Source organism: Lepidochelys kempii, chromosome 8, assembly GCF_965140285.1.
Source record: "Lepidochelys kempii isolate rLepKem1 chromosome 8, rLepKem1.hap1, whole genome shotgun sequence".
Taxonomy (NCBI): domain Eukaryota; kingdom Metazoa; phylum Chordata; order Testudines; family Cheloniidae; genus Lepidochelys; species Lepidochelys kempii.
Window position 1 is genome coordinate 90,578,666 of NC_136387.1, and position 20,370 is coordinate 90,599,035.

The 20,370-nt window shown below is 41.4% G+C and overlaps 1 protein-coding gene across 2 annotated transcripts in view; it reads left to right on the forward strand.

Annotated features, from left to right (window-relative positions):
- Positions 1-20,370, forward strand: part of ITGB3BP (integrin subunit beta 3 binding protein) — a 56,053-nt gene that overhangs the window by 31,841 nt on the left and 3,842 nt on the right. For both annotated transcript variants that reach the window (XM_073357461.2, XM_073357462.2), the window contains 4 exons: positions 6,803-6,881; positions 8,461-8,554; positions 9,183-9,242; positions 20,117-20,170. In XM_073357461.2, coding sequence (XP_073213562.1) covers positions 6,803-6,881; positions 8,461-8,554; positions 9,183-9,242; positions 20,117-20,169 — 286 coding nt within the window. In that variant the 3' untranslated portion in view covers position 20,170. The remainder of the gene's footprint in view (positions 1-6,802; positions 6,882-8,460; positions 8,555-9,182; positions 9,243-20,116; positions 20,171-20,370) is intronic.

Sequence of the window (20,370 nt, forward strand, 5' to 3'; positions counted from 1 at the left end):
CTGCCCATTATAACATGATTTAGTCATGTAGGTCACGGAAGTCATGGAATCTGTGACTTGCAGCAACCTCTGTGACTTCAGCCTGTGGTGGTCGGGAGCTGCAGGGTTCCCCCGCCTCCAGCGGGGGCAGGGAACTGCAGGGTATGCCTAGTGCCTCTGGTGGCCCCCGGAGCTCCAAGCCGCCGCAGGCAGCAGGGGAACCCCCAGCTCCCAGCCTCCACGGGCAACTAGGGAATCCCAGAGCCCCTGGTACAGGACCCCAAGCTCCCAGCTGCCACAGGGGTGGGAGAATCCCTGAGCCTGCAGGCGCCGCCACCGGCAGGGAGCCCTGCAGCTCTTAGCCATGGTAGGGGAACCCCCACAGCTCCTGGCCTGCTGCCGATGGGGTTACCCCGCAGCTCCCAGCCGACATGGGAGATGGGGGTATCCCACAGCTCCTGACCCCCACAGGCAGCGGGGGGCCCCTGGAGCTGCATGCGACAGGGTACCCCGCAACCCCTAGCTGCTGCAGGCAGCTCCTAGCCCCTGTGCATCTGCCCTGCTTCAGGCACCTGAACATCCCCATTTTATGAGATATACTTTTAGTAAACGTCATGGACAGGTCACAGCTTCCCTGAAATTTTCTTTTTTTTGCCAGTTTGGTTGAAATTTTCCATGCCAGGTATCTGCTTGAGGTTGAATTTTGGGGGGAAATTTCATCCAAAATGGTTCCGCTGTTTCCAAGAATGAAGCTAGGGAAGACACATGTTGTTTGTGCCTATGTTAAATGCTGGGTGAACTTTTCTTTGAAAATCTCTATTGCCCCTTGCTTTGGAGCAGGGCCTTGAAATTTGGCAGGTAATGGCCTTTGTGTCAGCAATGTGATTTTTGCTATCCCTTTGAAAATCTATCCAGATTTTGCCAAGGTATAAGCCTTTGAAAAATTGCAGTTTGAATAGACTTGGTGGATTCCATTCCCATTGATCATGCTCTCTCCCCTCCTTGCTCCTGTGTGTGACCAGACTGTGCATGTACAGAGCAACTAACCATTTTCCAGCCAGGGCTACAGGGGTCAAGCTGGACTTTCCCTGTTATTGCTGCCCCCAGCTGGTTGGGGCTGGGCATTGGAACTGAAAGCAGGGATCCTGTGCTTTAAGCGCCCCTCTGCTACCACCCTGGCAGCATGGAGGAGGAAGCCACCTGAAATGCAGAGGGGACAAAAGCTCTGAAATGCAGAGGGGGAGGAAAAAGAATAGATTGGAACAAGGAGTTTGGTGAGACTGGGACTGGAATGGGGGGAGGGGAGAGAAGCTACTGGAAGTTGGTTAGAGAAACATGGACTAGGAACCAGTTGGCTGCAGTGGCAGAGAACACTGAGATTGGATGGGGAGTTCGGGTGCAGAGGAAGAACTAGAACTGGCTGGGCAGAGAGACTGGGATGAGGAGCCAGCGAGGAGGTGAGGGAGAGGAGACTGAATGAGGAGAGTAGGACTAGGAGTCAGCAGGGGGGAAGGAGAGAGATCAGATGAGGACCTGGAATGAGGGAACTAGGACTAGCTGTGCAAGGAAATTGGGGACAAAGAATTGGGATAGGTAGGGGAGAACTGGGATTGGATGTGGGGACAGGGAGAGATTGGGCGTAGGGAGGAAGATTAGGACTCAGAGAGCAAGCCTGGAGGGGAGAGACTAGGACTGTCTGAGCAAAGGGGATAGGGCCTAGATGAGAAACCTGAGGAGTGAAAACTGGGACTGACTAGGAGAATGAGACTGGGACAGGGACAATTAGGAGGGGAAGGTACAGAAGATGTCTGGTTTGTGGGGAATGGGCAGAAGAGTCTGTGCCCTCTAGAGTACACTCCCCTCAAGAGCCTGGAACAAAACCAAAGATTTCTGAGTCTCATCATTCCTCTGCTGTCAGCAAATATCTGTGAAACCTACTGTCAAGGGTGTGTCTTTTCTCCCTCCCCTGCTGGTCCACATAAAGAATGACAATCTACTGCTGCTGTCAGTTACTCTGTTAACTCAACTGGGAAAAGTCTATGTGGTGGATCTCAAGTTTCCATCCTGCTGATGAACCATGTGGGTGTCATGATGCCTTGAGGGAATCTATTTTTTCAGTTTGTTTAAAATAAAAACAAAAACCTAGAATATTACAAAAAAACACCATTAAAAACACTAGTAAGGTTGTCAAGTCAATGCCTGTGCAAATATAATTTATTCCCCTTGGGCATATGCATTGATACAGTATTTAATTACATGATTGCATACTATTTTTTCCACTGCACCCTTGCCTCATTCAGTGCACAGGATGGACAGTGCTTGCTTACTGAGCAGCTATTCAATATTTTGTTTTTTGCTCATTGTTCAATTTGTCCTGTAGACAATGGTCTCCTTCATTATACAACCTTGACTCATCTCCAGAGCTGGTCCACCCATCCTGTGCACTGAATGAGGCAAGAATCCTGTGGATGGTGTATGTGCAGTCTGGTCAGCATTAGGAGATCTGCGAGGCTCAAGCATGCTCACTAAGGATAGAATTTTCAGAGATTTTAGATGCTAAAATCTAAGTAGGCTCTACTGAGCATGTGCAAATTGTGTTTTTTTTTCGAAGATTTATAATGCAGCCAGATCTGGGTGGATTTTCATAGGGGTGACAAAAGGCACAAGGTGACACAAAGGCCACCCTCTGCCAGTTTTCAAGGACTTGCTCCAAAGCATGGGGATACTCGAGCTTTTCAAAGAAAAGGTCATGAGAATTTTTTTAAATGGGCAAAATTTATTTTTTCCTAGCCTCATTCTTGGAAACAGCAGAACCATTTTGTCTGAAAGTTTCCTAAAAAGTTCAGTGTGAGGCCAACACCTGGCATGAAAAATTTCAATCTAAAGTCTGGTAAAGTTATAAGCAACTGAAAAAAGGGTCTGATAATTGTCAGGCAACTTTAATAATAGGCGGCTCTATCAACCCTGCCTATAACTGAAAATTTAGCAGCTTCAGTCAAACAGGAATTTTTATTCACTTCCTCCAAATCTTAAGTAGTTTCTATCATGTTTCAGAAAATGCAATGTTTGAATAAGCATTATTTTTTTTCTTATGCTTGGAGTTAGAGCTCTTCCTTTTGATAAAGGTATTTCAGAAGGTTCTTTTTATTTTACTAGATGCTTCATCTTTTTGCTTAAGTGTGGGATTCCTTTATTGCAGGATACTAAATATCATTTGAGTGGTGGAGCCCACTAGAACAGTAAGCAGCACTCTAGTAGTTAGGAATTCAAATCCTTCAGCTATATCAGTGACTGTAATTCATTAAGTGATCATTGAAAACTATGGACGCAGTCCTGCAAAGAAATCCACATACACTGACCCTGATACCTACCTTACAATTTAAGAATGCCAGAAAAGTGTCTTATGTCCTGACCTTTCATCTCAATCTGCACAAACTCAGGGGACCATACTAATAGATTCCCATACAGATCTGGAACTTAACCTGCTTTGACTTATGATAAAGGGACACCAATTTTAAAATTTACCTTGATCTTTTTCATTTTGAGCATGGCATTTAAATCCTCTTTCATGATAGTTAATTTTTTTAAACTAAAAGCTGTGGGTTTACTTGTAGGTTTTATTAATTTTTGGAAAACATTTTACTAAAGTGACAAGGTGGGTAAGTAATATCCTTTATTGGATCTTTTATTGTTCTCACCAACAGAAGTTGGTATCATAAAAGACTTTGCGTTACCCACCTAATCTCTCTCATATTCTGGGACCTACATGGCTACAATTACACTGCATACATGTTTTACTAAAGGTACATGCAGTGATGAGCTGCCAAAATCTAAACAACAGGTTCCCTCCTCACCCGACAAGGGGGTCATTGCCCACCCCCACCCCCCGGGGCTTCCTGCCCCATCCAACCCCCCCGTGTTCCCTGATGCTCCCCACAGGACTCCTGCCCCATCCACTCCCCTCCCCTGTCCCCTGACTGCCCCCAGAACCGGGCAGGAGGGTCTCGTGGGCCACCGTAGTGGGTGCCCACCCCACCCCTAAGAGCCAGAGGCACCTGCCGGGGGGCGAGGTGGGGAGTCCAGGCGATGCTTACCTGGGGCAGCTCCCAGGAAGCATCCGGCAGGTCCCTCTGGCTCCTAGGGACGTAGGAGTGTAGCTGCGGGGGAGCGGCCGCTCCGTCACTGATCACACCAAAAGTGGTGCCTTAGGCACCGACTCCCTGGGTGCTCCGGGGCTGGAGCACCCACAGGGAAAATTGGTGGGTGCAGAACCCCCACCGGCACCTCCCCACCCTGTGCCCGGCCCCAGCTCACCTTACCTCCGCTCCGCCTCCACCCCTGAACCCACCGCCCCGCTCTGCTTCTCCGCCCCTCCCCGCCCCGCTTCCCATGGATCAGCTGTTCGGCGGGAAGCCGGGGAAGGCTGAGAAGCAGGCCGCGGCTTCCCGCTCAGGCTGAGGGTGGCGGTGAGCTGGGGCGGGGAGCGGTTCCCCTCCCCCCCCCCAGGTTACCTGCTGCGGTGCGGGCGACCCTCCTCGTGCCCCCCTGCCCCAGCTCACCTCTGCTCCGCCTCCCTGGGCCTGAGCACGAAGCTGCCGCCTGCTTCTCAGCCTGCCCCAGCTTCCCACGCGAACACCTGATTCGCGGGAAACGGGGGGGGGGGGGGCGGAGAAGCAGAGCAGGGCGGCATGTTCAGGGGAGGAGGCAGAGCGGAGGTGAGGTGAGCTGGGGCCGGGGGGGGGGCAGGGAGCTGCCGGTGGGTCTGCACCCACCAAATTTTCCCCTTGGGTGCTCCAGGGCTGGAGTACCCATGAAGTCGGCGCCACTTTGGGACGGTTAAATTTAGAAGCCCTTTTAGAACTGGTTGTCCCTCGCGAAACAACCGGTTCTAAAAGGGCTTCTAAATTTAACAACCGGTTCTAGCAAACCGGTGGGAACCGGCTCCAGCTCACCACTGGGTACATGGAATTTGTGGTGAAGTCACAAATGAATGTCAAAGTTAATCAACTAAAATGGTTTCAATTATGGAAGAATTCACTACAGTACCTTCATATGAAACAGGTTTTTTTTTTCTTCATGCTTAAACTAAAACCCCAAGAGAGTAATTAACAATTGGAATAATTAACGTAGGGACATGGTTGACTCTCCATCACTGGAAGATTTTAAGTCAAGGTATGGTCTAAAAGGTATGTTGTAGCTCAAAAAGAAATTATGGGCTTGATGCAGAAACTTTTGTGCGAGGTTGTATGGCCAGGCTTGATGATCATAATGGCTCCCTTTGGACCTTAAAAAAAATTATCTTTGAATAGTCATAATCTCTTTAGGCAAATATTTACAAATGTCTTGTTTTTAGTGTAGAAAACTCTTAATCCATGCAAATACAGTACTCTTAATCCCATGATACATTAAATCTCTGGTCAATGTATATACCATTGTTTCCAAGTGGTGGTAACCTTGCAAATGCAAACCCATCCAAGTAAGCATAGTCACTTTCGACCTGTAAATGTTTGTATTCAATATGTTCAAAAATAACTGCAAAATTTGTGAACAGCAGTTAGTGACATGTCAATAAAGCACATGTACAAACAAACACCTACATAGTAATATTTTATGTGAACTTCCATACGCTTTATGTTCTGAGGGGAAAAATATATTGTATGATACACTGACATTGGCATTTCCTCTTCTGTCTAACCATCTGTTGCTGTGTAAAAATGCAATAATACTAACTTTCTTTTTCCATAAGGCTCAGTATGACAATGAGATCCTTCCTTTTGTTGGGGAAAAAAATGTGAATGGATGTTTTCCCATTTGTCCATATTTGATTTCTATGCTGACATGCTACAAAGAGAACCTGTTCTAAGTCTTTGATAGAAGAACATTTGACAGTTTTCCCTCATAAGTATTTAGTGCACATCCTCAATCGTACACTGAATAATCTGCCATTTAGAACCTGATCCAATTGTGTACTACTTTGCTTTTCTTACTAAACTCATCAACCTCTAAAAACTGACTAATCTTTACATTAGTATTAGAACAAGTCTGTGGACTGAAAAATGGTCTATAGGTTAAGTCACTGAAGTGAGACTGCATGGGTTCAATTCCTGGTTGTGCCACAGCCTTTTTATGTGATCATGGGCAAGTCGGATTGGGTATGTCTACACTGGAAGTGGGAGCAAGCCTCCCAACTCCAGTAGATAGACTCGCACTAGAAAAGGAGTACTTGTGGCACCTTAGAGACTAACCAATTTATTTGAGCATAAGCTTTCGTGAGCTACAGCTCACTTCTTCGGAATGCATGCTTATGCTCAAATAAATTGGTTAGTCTTTAAGGTGCCACAAGTACTCCTTTTCTTTTTGCGAATACAGACTAACACGGCTGTTACTCTGAAACTCGCACTAGAGAGGCTCGAGCAAACAGGTTTAAAAACATTTTTTTTTTTTTAAAGTATGGAGATTGTGGCTCAGGCTCTCAAGCTCACCTGACCCCCTAGGCTTGAGAGCTTGAGCTGCAACATCCACATTACTATTTTTAGCACACTAGCTTCAAGGCCCCCTAGCATGTGTCCGTCTACCTGGACTTGGAGGCTTGTTCAGCTGTAGTGTAGACATAGCCTTAATTTCTCTGGGCCTGAGTTCCCCATTTTTAAAACAAAGATGATATTTTCCTACTTCACAGTAGTGTTATCAGGATAAACTAACTATTGTTTACTTAGTGCTGAGACTGTACTGTTGTTGTGGGGGCCTCTAAGAAAGACTTTTAAAATGATTATTCCCAATGGATCCTGACATCATTGATTTAAATCATTTCTTTTTTATGTAGGTTTATGGTGTTGCAGTCTGAAGTTGAATATTCATTGGTGAGATTTCTGAAAATGAGACAAAGCTTAACAAGTTTACAGGTCTGTCTTCTAGTGGCATTAATTTTCTTAATGTACTTTAAAAATAAACTTGAAGAAAATAAAATCATATATACAGTATTCTTTGAGATTTAAAGGCAAGAAAACAAAGCTTTTGACCTGAAAATCATTGAGAGACAAATATAGAAGCTCACCATACCATTTAATTTTTTTTTCCCAAGTCACTTTTCAAAGTACATTGGCACAATAGGTTTTTTATTCATGGATTCCAAGGCCAGAAGAGACCATTGTGATCATCTGGTCTGACCCCCTGTATGACACAGAAACATCTTTGCTTGTCCAGGATTTGAATCTTGAACAAATCCTGCAGCCAAAGCAAAATTTATACCTCTAAACCAGTTAGCCAAAAGATCTGTTTTTAACTTTTATCCCTGTGTCTAAGTTGTATAGAAATTATACTATGTAAGGTCATTACTAAGTAGTATTGACAGAGTTATAAATTATTGCTGCATAGATTTCATTAGAACATAAGAACGGTCCATCTTGCTTGTCTTCTGACAGTGGCCAGTGGTTCAGGGAGAATGAACCGAACTGAGCAATTATCAAGTGATTCAGCCCTTGTCATCCAGTCCTAGCTTCTGTCAGTCCTACTCTTGTATGTAAGGACTTGAAAATTAAACATCTATTTGTGTTGAAGTCATCATACTATTTAATTCATTGTTAATGTGTCAACTTTTGATGGAGTCTGTTTATCACACACAATGTGGTTTATTCATATTCTCTGTACTGAATAAATTCATGACAAAGTTCTCTTGTTTACTTCAATGTCCTCAGAAATAATTCAGCCTATTCAAATTGTTTTATTTTACTTACTCATGCTGTTACACACACACTGTTGTTTCAAAAAGACTTATTTAGATTGACACCCTGGCACTATTTTTGAAATTCTTCAATTAAAGATTTTCAATTTGGCTTTTACAAATACATTTAAAAATAAAATCTTGGCCTTGCTAATGAAATTGATACAGTGGGGATTTTTAGATTTATTGTTGAAGACCATATGCAAGAGAATCTTAAAAGCTGATAGATTTTCTTTCTTTAGTAACATATTAAGGCAAATTTATACAAGTACCAGAATTGTTTTTGTGGGGATCAGGTGTGAATCTCTTTATTTAAAAAGCTGAAGCTATATAAATGAAGCAAACCATAACAAGAGTTTTCAAATAATGTTTTCAAAAACACACAAGTTCCATTTTCAGAAGTGACCTACTTACTTAGGAGCCTAAGTCCCAGTGTCTTTCATTTACTTAAGTTACTTAGGTGTTTGTGAAAATTTTACCCTTTGCTAGAGTGGGTTGTTAATTATAAGTTGCATTGAAAATGTTTGTTAGACTGTTTATGCAGTGTTGTAACTGTGTTGGTCCCCGGACTTCAGCGAGACAAGGTGGGTGAGGTAATACCTGAAGAAGAGCTCTGTGTAAGCTCAAAAGCTTGTCTCTCTCACCAACAGAAGTTGATTCAATAGAAGATATTACCTCACCTACCTTGTCTCTCTGTCAGTCTATATAGCAATTTGTTGGTTTAGGAATAAAATTAGTATTGTTTTTAATTCTACTTTCAGGCTTTAGAGGGCAGTAGAGAGCTTGAAAATATTTTTGGCATCTCAGACTCATTCTGTAACTTGAAAGCTGAAGTGCAGAAGACCAAAGTTCTAAGTAAGCTTCAACAATTTTTATCTCTTTACTATAATTTGACAACTAACACTTATCAGATTTTATTCCAAGTATGCTAATTTTAAATTCTGCATGAATACAATCACTAATACTAGGTGCTACTGTAATACAAACAGAAGTTTTTGTAAATAGAATGCTAGTGTTTGATACTGTCTTTATGCTTACATTATTAACCAGAGCAACTACATTCAGGATAGGGCATGAGATTGCCAGGTCCAGGAGACTGATGTAAACAAGATGTCAAACCTCCATGAACCTATAGAACCCTTTGTCTGGGGGCATGCACGCATTTCTGCTGACCGTAGCGGAGAAGAACCATTCCTCTCATCTCTGAACTTGAGACAAAGTGCCATGTTATCATCAGAGGGAAATATTGGAAGAAAAATAATGGGTGGGACATAAGCACTAATTTGAGACGACGTGCTTGGGCTTTGCAGATTGTTTTTTATAATGGTTTTTAGTCAACAATGTGTGCTGTTTTTATTATCCTTTTAAAAAAATCCATCTGCTTGGGGGGGGGGGTAAAGATGAGGTAACTTGTCTTTATCTGCTTTCATTAAAATTGTTAGAGTAAAGTTTTCTTGACCTTTAAATGTGTTTTATTCATTAGTGGCTCAAGCAGAAAAACAAAAGCTGCTGAGGAGAAGTAATGCAAAACATCCTGCCCGAGGTAATATTTATTTTTTAATTTACCTAGCATCTGCTTTGATGGTTAATATCCATCATTGGGTTCCTTTCAGTGACTTCCTTTTGAAAGTCTTCAAATAACCTTTAGCAAAGAACCATATCAGATTTATGTTTCCTTCCTATATATAGACTAAATTAATTTTTCTTTTATGTTCTTTGAAACTTCGTTTCTTTTTAGCCTAGTTAGTTATATACAGAAGTTCTTATTGCAGAAACAATGCATAAGGAGGGCATTTACGTATTAGTAGTGCATTGGGGCCTGATCCAAAGGCCATTGACTTCAATCAGGCCCTTTAGCCTTTTTCCTTATAAACATATCATCCAGCAGTTGCTCATGTTCATCCTGTCTTCCCTCGCACACAACTTTCTTTGCATCTTTTTGAGTCAGAGACCATCTCACCTTATCTAAATTGTGAGGTGACTAGTACACTCCTGAGGACACTGAAATACTAAATATTACATCATTTCATAACTTATTCTGACAGATACAAATCCTTATAGAATTGATTAAAAACTCAATTGAAACTGCAGTGGAAAAAGAATGTGCGTGCCCTAGGACACTAGAATGAATACCTTTGTAGGGTAGAGAAAGAGACGTGCTAAGAAGTTTCTAACTACAACAAATGGCAAGTACAAAACAAAGAAATGGTGCGAACTGAGTTAGTGTAATGTATTGTTGATTGGGGGCTTCCAAACTTTCTGGTGAATTGTTACAGCAGCAGACCAGTGTCATCTTTAAGACAAGAAGCAGTGTCAATATATAACTATTGTAAATTTGTTCTGACTGCACAACTTTGATGAGATTGACACCATTTAAGGGAACTTCTTTTCTGGAAAGCACGTGGCACTTAATGTAGCAGGAAGCTTTGGAGCAGCAGCATCACCATCAAAGTAACCTGCACTCCACTCCACTGCATTCTGGGAACCAGAGATTTACCATCTCATCACTGGGCCTTTTTGCTGATCCTGAAAGATGTTGTGACTGGATCAAGTGAGGAAAGGGAACCAAAACAACAGTATCCATTTCCAAGGCTGTACCCTAAGAAACTCCCAAGATGCAAACCCCCTCCTTCATGTCAGTTTCCACTCCTGTCTTTGTTAGGCATCAGTGTGGCTAGTGAATAGAACACTGGATTGGAACTCGCAGATCTGGGTTCCGGCTCCAGCTCTGCCACTGATTGGCTGGGTGACCTTAGGCAAGTCATTTCCCCTCTCTGTGCCTTATTTTCATATCTATAAAATGGGGATAATGATACTGACCTCCTATTTAAGCACTTTGATGGAAAGCCCTGTATAAGAGCTAGCTGGTATTATTATTCCTGTCCTCTTTCTCTATTTGCTTGTTCTCTAAAAAGAGTCTTGCTTAGCCAGCCAAGGTAAATATAACCTTGCCACTCTTGGGCACAGCCAGTTTGGCAAGGACATAAAAATGATTCCTGAGTGGGCTGATCAAAATTAAAATTTGTGCCTCCCCTATACTGGCCAAAGGGAAATAAGACGATCCTAGCCAACCATTTACCAGGCCCAGGTAAGTAGAGCTGGTGTCCAAGAGGAGCTAACTGGGTCATGTATCTGTAGTCTTCAATCAGCCAACCTCCAAGCAACAGAGACAGAGATGCCTTTTCCTGTCTCTTGTTATTCTATTCTCTTGTGCAGTTGGTTTATTTTAGGAAGAAACAGGATCAGACTTAAACTGCAAAACCTGAGAGCTACAGTATATAATTAATACTTTTTTCCCCCCAACAAAAATATTTAATGTCATTTTAAAAAACCATCCAAGAAAGAATTTTTTGTTTTAAAATCTGTCAATATAGAGAGAGGGAGAAGAGACTATAAAGGAATTTAATATGAAGACTGACTTGGTTTTTTAAAGCTACAATTTTTTTGCCTTTTTCTCCTCCTTTCTTTTGCTGTGTTTAATAAATAATAATTAATATCTTCTAATGTATACAACAAGCAAAACTAAATTCCTAGCAACAGGCCTTTCAACCCCTCCCCCCCAAATCTCTACAACGTTCTGCAAATTCTAAACTTTAAAAAAAAATCCATCTTTCTGTAGCAAAGGTGTAAACAACCATCATGAATCTGGACAATAGTTGATCCATATCCAATAAAATATTTGACGTGCATCTCATACTAAGTTAGGGCTTCTAGTGCCTCTGTTCATTTCATAAGTCAAGTATGTTGTCATTACAAAGTTTCTTTCACATGTAAACAAACTTCCCTCTCTGTTTTACCTGATGGATTTAGGGAGACATATAACAGACAGGTATGATCGGAGTCTCACTAGGAGAGTAGTAATTTCTAATAACATGAAGGATAAGAACAAGCTGGATAAGAACACAGGTTCTTTGCGTTTTCATGGACTTCTGAAATTCCCTGGTGAAGAAATAATCCGATGAAACACTGTAGCCATTAGTAGTCAGTCCACTACCATTGACTCACTAACCCCTACATGTGTTCTTCCTGCTTTCCCCCCCACACCTCCTATCAAGTACCCATTATTTTCTGATGACTGATAAATGTGAGCCCATCAATTAATTTAAAATGTAGATACGTGTAATTGAAAAAAATAAAAAGGGAATTTCTACTATCCTATGTTGTAACGGCAAAAGGAAGATGAACTTTTTGTCCACCATAAGTTCCAACCAACAGAAACTGTTGCAGATAGCAAGCCATCAAATCAACGTGGATTGCCTCTGCCCAGCTGCAGATCCCTCCCTATATACCTCCTGCTGTGGGGAATTCTCCTCCTACAGTGGAAAAAAAAAATGAAATTCAAGATAGTCTTGCTGGCTCAGAGGAGACTATGACAGAGAGAAAAGGAACAAGTTGCACCATCTTTTTTGGTGGAATTTGATCATTTGTGTAAGCTGAGATTTTGAAAAGCGTGAAGGGAAGTCTGCGCTGCTATCTTCACAATGGACTCCTGAACCTCTTGGCCAGTGAAAACCAATGGAGAGCATCTTGGGCCATTGCTGGCAGGCAGCTGGTGCCTCTCTTGCATTGATGAAGTGAGCTGTAGCTCACGAAAGCTTATGCTCAAATAAATTGGTTAGTCTCTAAGGTGCCACAAGTACTCCTTTTCTTTTTGCGAATACAGACTAACATGGCTGTTACTCTGAAACATCTCTTGTGAATGCTTTCTAGCTGCCACGGTGAAGCAAATGTATAGGCCCATTTGTGCTACAGAAACTAGCCCATGCCAACTATCATGCTTGTTAGATGAGATTTTCACCCTGAATCTGAATTCATTGTCTGAAAGTAGGGCAGAAGCATAGTTACCACTTTAATAAGTTTATCAACTTTGTTACAACTTTATCTATTTTAATTCTACTTCAACAAGGACTGAGCTTCATTTTGCTGTCTTTAAAAGTATGGGAAAAAGAGGAGCAAAGAAAAAGTGTGATATAAGAAAGTATTTGGAGATTTTTTTACTTTACCCTTTTAGTTTTGGATGTGGTTCTTTTTCATAATTATTTTTAATTAGTTACGCTCAAAACTTGAAATCTATGACTATTCTGTGGCTTGATACAGATGGAATGTCACATTATCATCACATGGTGAGGCATGAAATTTATTTACTTTACATAAACAACCTCTGCTTAAAACAACTTAATACAGAAAATTCCTTAGTCAATGGGCAGCATTATGTAGAACTCAGTATATCATTTTGTGTGATCAGCATAAAAAATGGCATCATTGTTTGTCCATGACTAGCATTTACAGTAAACAAAATGTTTTTGAATAAAATGTAAGCAAACTCTAGAGCAGCTGCCAAGAGATGAAATCTAGTCAGTTTGCTGCAGTCCAAAACATGCTTTGTGTGTGTTGAGAATAAATATATAGGTTGCACTATGCATATTTTAAAGAACGCTTAACAGTTTGAGCATTTAGAGGATTGACTATGATAAAATTCTAAACAGTGATGCAACTTCAGCTGGCAGTTACAAAATATTAATAGTTTCTCTACATTTCCTGTAAAGAAAAACAGTGTAGCACTAAAATGAGCATGAACCATGCCCATGAATGAGTCTGTTGTGTTCTGCAAGGCGCAATAGAGAGTCTTCTGGCTAAAGATTCTCAAATGATCATATATTTACAGTATCAAGAAAAACTATATTCAGAGCCTTAAGTTCCAGGCTATATTAAAATAGGAAAATGAGCCCATTTTCCAGATACTCATCCTTGCAAAAAGTTGGGTAAATTTCGTATTTGTATTACAATTACTCTTCCTCAGCACCAATAAGGAAGTTTTTCTTCCTACCTCTTTTTGTACAGCGTAATGGAACCAATTTCTGCCTCTCCTTGCACACAGTCTTTAACAATGTTGGTTTTCAGGTGAACAAGTCAGTCTTTAACCAGATGAGTTTTCATTCAATCACATGGGAACAGGCATGTGCAACTAATGAAGTTACAGCTGTATGAGACATCAGTCTAGGGGGTTTCAAGGTTCCTGTTAGCCTCCACAGGATGGATGGTGCAGTTTTCTTGGCTCTAGTTAGTTATACCTGATATACCAGAGGAGGCTGAGAAGAAGACAAATAACTACTCCTCTATGCAAGTAGTGCACCCTGCTCCAACTGAGTCTTTCGGTCACTCATGCAAAAATTCTCAAACATCAGTTGCCCTCAACCATCAGTTGCTACTAGAAAATGGCTGCTCAAACTCACTGCCTCAACATCAGCTAGCAAGAAGTTGCCTTTAGCAACCCAAGGTACTCAAGTAGCCTGCAATTATACCCAAACAAGATTTACATCAGGAGACATGCTGTTGTCTTCCCAGATGTACTGGCCATCACCTTTGTGGAGGCTAAGAATGTGGCTAGATAATTTTTGTTAAACCTAAAAAGCCTCTTGGGTTGGAGAGAGACCTATAGTTAAAACCTCACCTTTACCACCAGTCAAGCTAAATTGTCTCTGATCCCTGTCTCATCTAAAGCTTGTCTTTAAATACTCTCAGGTCACTCTTCAATGAAAGAGAGTCTCAGAGCGTGAACTCAGCTACAAACTATGACCTTCATTGAACAGTTTGAGAATTAAGGAGCCAAAACCAGCCCCTTGACTGCCTTCACCTTGATGCAGGAAAGAATCTGACCCTTATATTTCTGCACAAACAGCCTGTGGCAGAGTTGTCCAACCTTCTCTTTTCAAGAAATAATCCCACCCTCTTGTATTTAGGGAGTGTTTACAAACCTAAACTAGTTGGACATTATCCTCCACTTTCACAACAGACAGTTAAGAACAAGCAAACTGTAAAACGGATTTCTTTAGTAGACAAAGATCAGCTTCCCCTTCGTTTTGTTTGTTTGTATAGTTGAGTCATTAATGCTGTTCAGAGATTTTTGCTTCATTGTAGCTTGCACTGTCTGGATAAAAGCTGTTCCTTTGGCTAAACTTGAATGGAGCTCTTTTCTCATTCCATCCAAGTACTCCCCCAAGCTTGGAATTGTACTTACGGAAAATTCGATGGCCTTACAGGCTGGAGAAAGCAAAAAGTGCCTTCACCAGTGCCCAACTTCTGCAATGCCATTGAATTTTTAGTTAGGTTCACGTGGTTGTCCTGGTTGAAGTGAGAGACTAACTTTGTCCATTTGAGAAATACCACTGATGGGTAAGAGAGATTGTAGACCGTTTCTTTTGACTCAGAGTGTACTATTTTTTCTCTTCGTTCTTTTTTTTTTTTTAATCTTTCCCAGCAGGCTCTGGTTTTACTGTGTTGCATGTGCACCTTAGAGTGTAAATATAAAATACATTTTGAAATTTGGACAGTGTCTGAGGTCAGAGACATGAGCTTTTTGGGGAGTAAGTTACAAACCTCTCCAATGATTTAACATCCTATGCTATGCAGATGAAATATTAAGCTATTAACTGTTGGCTGACAGAAATGCACATGAGATACACGGCTATAGACTTCAGACATATGTATATACTGGACTGTCAACTTACCTTCTCTGTGTGGGTATCAACCACATTGATTCATGAACTTTCACACCTTTGTTTATTCCCTATATTCCTATCTACTTTTTTCAGAATCAATTTAAAAAAAATAATCTGACAGATCAAGGCTTTAGAGTATGAAGCTTAATGAAAAATTAAAAAGAACTACTGCTTCATTACAACATGAATATGTATAGCAACTCCTACATGACTATAAATACTCTATCTGTATTCTCCTGGGAATATAATTATTTTAAATAAAGAAACAGTTTGAACTCACTTAATAGCAGTCTTATGTTTAAGAGGTGTAAATAACTTGCTACCCAGACATTACAAATATCCAGGTGCTCTATATGTGCTGATGACAACAAAATTGAAAAGAAAGACTGTAATAATTCTGACTGGTTTTCTCTGCAGAAGATATTGATTATTTGTGTGTGGTGAGAGATTTGGAAAATTCAATTAAAGGAGTTGTGCAAAGGTTTCATAAATTTTCCCTGTACAGCGTGTACACAGACATTGTTGTGTATTAAATCAATGCAGCACTTCACAATATATTTTCTTTGAAACATAAAAATAAATAACATTTAAACAGTTCTGCTTACTACAGAAACAAATTTTATTTTCTGTGAAGCATTTAGTCATGTGCTATCACTGACTCATACACATTTGCCAGCTGTAACAAATTTTATAGACATTTTCTCCAGAGACATAGCTCATATACTATGAATTTTTAAATGAGCAAATGGTGAAGAAGGGATGTCAGCAATATAAAAATTGATCAGTTAAAAGATAAAAGCATAAGTAAAGAGATTTGTATGGTAGTCTTAATAGGTTTTATTAAATAAAAATACTATAAAAAGACAGTAATGAATAGAGTGAAGGTTTTAACTGTGGTTGAGGTAGAGAAAAATTATTCTGGCACATTTAGGAGAAGATTGGTTTTATAGCACCTGACAGGTGAACATTTTTTTCTCTCTCCTTTTTAGATGTGTAAATGTCCAATTTAGTGGTGGGGGAGAGATGGGGGGAGGAACGGGAGACGGACGTTGGGAAGATCCTGCCCTTTTGCTATACAAAAGTGGATTGGGAGGGAACGGCACCTGTGAACTTCTGCCATACCACAGAAGCAGCAGGGCAGGATTTGTACCTAGTAGTCAGGCAACTACCATGCATGTCTGTGCACTGAAACTCCAAGGACTTTAGTTTAGGGTATCATATCAAGCCCTGTTATCCAGCTGGTGTGTGTGCTGCAGAGAGCAGCATCTGCTAGCTGGGGGCTATTACTGGAGCAAAGAATGGGATAATCCTCCCACCTCTGCATTTCTGGCCAACATCAGAGAATTCTGCGCTGGTATATGGGTTTTCAACTGCAGGGAATGCACTGGGTAACATTTCTTCTAGCTGCAGTGACCAAGACAGGATTTGACCTTAGTGAAGGTTAGGTAAATTTTGCTAGGTTTGTATTTATTAAAATGGGGGGGGGAGGATCATAATTAAGATGTATGTCTGTAAAGGTGTTGACAATTATGAAAATGCTACTTCATTGTTATGTTTTGAGTCATAGCTTTTAAGGCCAAAGGGGACCACTAGATCATCTAGCCTGGCCTCTTGTGTGTCACAGGCCACAAGCACCACCCCACACCCGCACACAAAACCCAGCAACAGAAATGAGAGTAAAGTAAATGAGGCCCACAGGAGACTAGACTATTATGTTCCACAGGCAGAGAACAGGATGGACCTGATCATCCTTTTAGCATCACAAAGGAGAAAAATGCAAACTTAGGACAGGTATAGTAAGTCATGTGAGCATCTGTGGGGTTTATAATAGGTCATATTCTCTGTTGGCTATTTAAATACATAACCCTTAATACTATGTGTATAAAGAAAACTATAAATACAGATATTTCTTCAAAGATGCTAGACTGAAAGTTCTTAGAAAAACCTCACTTAATGAATGCAGTTTGAGTCTAACCCAGGGTGAGTTAGATATTTTATCAAGATACTTTTTCAGACTGTGTGACTTGTATCTCTTTGCACTGGTGGATTTCTTATGCAACTACTTGCACTTGGGCAAGTACAAAGTTATTACAAGTAAGGATTTTTTTATTCAGAAATCACAGCACAAAGAAACCAGCAGTTTGGAAATACAGTGATCACTATTAAATCAGTCTGTTACTGTCAGTTACCACACCATACAGTCTGTGATGTCAGTTATTTCCCTATTCTAAATACAGGCAACTCTCAGTAGAATTTTCTTTTTAATGGCTCCTTGTGTAAACAGGAAAATTTGTTTAGTGGGTAGAAGGCTATAAATAAAGATACACATGGTGTAAATCACACTGGATGTATTTTTTATGAAATAGCTTTATCAAACCTAGACTAGGCCAGAATTCCTTGTCAGGTTTGGCCCAGACCCAGGCACTATTTTGGAAACTGTGAGTCCATTGCTTGTACTCTTTCACTGGGCTGCTGGGACAGGCATCCTGAGCCTTGCGGACAACAGCCAAACTGGGAATGTGGGACCTTCATATGTGTGCACTCTTCCCCCGCACCCTTCATAAAGGTGAAGCCTTGGTCTGTGAAAGATGGTAGGTGTAAGCATATGCACACTAAGGATAGAGTCACTTGATTGAGCTACTCCTCTCTGTCATGCAGGGACCAGCTACTTCCCTACTCCCCTAGACCATGTATCACCAAAGCCTATCCAACTAGATGTAAACAGAAAAGAAAATACTTAAACAGTACTTAAACTGTGCAGTAAATATACAAGTGGCTGGTGCTACTGAAACCTAGAGTAAGGTAGAAACCCACTGAAAGCAAAAACTACTTTATGCAGGCCAAACTATGGTGGAAAATATAGGGGAAAATTCTCTCCTGAGTGTGAATGTGGTCATATCTAATCTTGTGCGTTTCTGAAGCTAATACAACCAGGTTCCATCAATTCTCACCCAGTTTGGCTAAAACAGACCATGAAGGCCTAACAGCCTTCCACTCATGATATCTGCATTTCCCCTTCTTCCCTCCCTTTTTGTTCTCACACAGCGTGAGTGATAGCCAGATGTTCCAGCCATACGTGATCTTGAGCTCACTCTGACTGGCTCATTGCCCGAAATAAGAACAGAAGCAAAATCTGCAGAATCCTTAGCACATAAAATGCAGCGATCCTGTTACGGGCCTCAGATCTGCTCTAACCCTTGCTCAGCTGCAGTGATTCTGTGACAAAGTGACTCACCAGTCAGTGCGCTGCACTGGGCCTGAGTGTGGCCTTGTAGGATTTTTTTGTCTTCGTAGCTTAGCTGGCCAGGTCCACAGCTGGTTTCCTTCATCTTGTGACTCAGCCCTCTGGCAAGGTCATGTGTAGTCTCACCCCTTTTAGAGTACACTCAAAGTCCCACAACCGCACGTCAGGTCAGTGGCCCAGATCTAGGCCCAATAGAGCTACTGTGGCCCTGTGTCTGGGCTCTTCATGCTCACCTCTTCAGTGACACTGTAGAGGAACCCAGGCCCAGGCGCCCTGTAACAAGCAGTTAAGGTCTGTCTGGTCAGACCTCTTGCTTCTTCCCTAGGCTACTTCTTACATTAGCCTATCTCCTCAGGGAGCTTGCATTCTCAGTAAGGATCTACCCTGGGGCCAGACCCCCTCTCCCAATTCCCAGTGTAACAAAAGAAAGTATATTAAACTAACAGAATTAGAGAGCAGCATCAGCCCTTCTATCCTGCATGGTCCTTCAGCCATCTGTATTACTGTTCTATGTTCACAGGCTACCAAAGGCAGCTTGTTCCTCTTGGAGCTGAGAATGAGAGGTCCGTCCCCCGCTGGGGCTAGGAAGTTCTAAGCTGGGTTTCTCCCTTTTAAGACTCCTCCTCTAAGTCTGGCATGCTTCTCAGGTGGGGTGGGTTGGGCTGAGCACATAGCTGCTCTTTAACCCATTCTTGTCTAGAGCAGGGTTTGTATACCCCATTACAAGGTGTGTCTACACTAGCGCTGGAGGTGTAATATCCAGCTCAGGGAGCCACACCTGTGCGAGTTCTGACTGAGCTAGCATTCTAAAAACAGAAAGGTAGCTGTGGCGGCACAAGAAGCGGCTCAAGTGAACTGCCCAGAGTACAATTCTGTCCAAGGCACATACGCACACTGCTAGCCCGGCCTGAGGCTCATGCTGTCACGGCTACACTTCTAGTTTTAGCATGCAAATACAATCAGTGAGTGCGGGTATGACTACCTGAGCTGGCAGCAATGCAGACATACCCACAGACCACTAAGTGGCCATTCCAGATTGCAAGTATACAGCAGCATTCCAGACCATCCTTAGGCCCCAAGCCCTGCCTCTGATACACCTTTTCCATAAGGCCACCTGTGCTAGCCCTACCCTATTGTGGGATTCCCTTAAAGTAAGAGAATCCCCAAGAAACTGGTAACTCCACCCTTCCAATGAACAGGAAATCTTGCCCACCGTGCCCCATATGTAAAATGTCCATAGACTATAAGACTTCGCTTAATATTGTCTGTGCATCTGCATTTAATTTAAGATTCCACCCCAAACAACTTAATCCTAGATTGCAGAAGCATGTAAACAAACGAGAAGTTCTAGTCTCTCTTTATCTGTCAATATTTCCATTCAAGCCCTGATAGAATACACATTAAATTACTGTAACTCTTAATTTTATATTTCCTGGTGTTTATCCAAACCTTTATATATTTAAAATCTTAATGTATTTTTAAGTGGTCAGAGTTAAGTAATGGAATCATGAAAATGTAAATAGCAAAACATACATTCTAAAAACTGCAGTTTACAATATTGACAAATTCTGAACTCTGGAAATCTTACTTTAGCAGCATGTTGATTTTGAGATTTCTATTTTACAAATAAAACATCATTCTGTTTGTGAAAATTTGGCTTTGTTTCATCCACAGAATATGTACAATCTGGTAACAGCTATGAATTCCTTAAATCGCTCATTAACTGAGGTAAGCGAGCTTTCTCACTTTGGTGTTTGACTACACAAACTAATATTTGCAATTAATGGTAATTATAAGGACTGAATTTATTTAAGCATTTACGAACGATCATAGTAGGTACAGATGTGCATGATCAAATTGTCGTATTTTGATTTGAAGACAATTGCTGCTCGTGAATGCAATATCTCAATAATAAAAAACTAATCTAC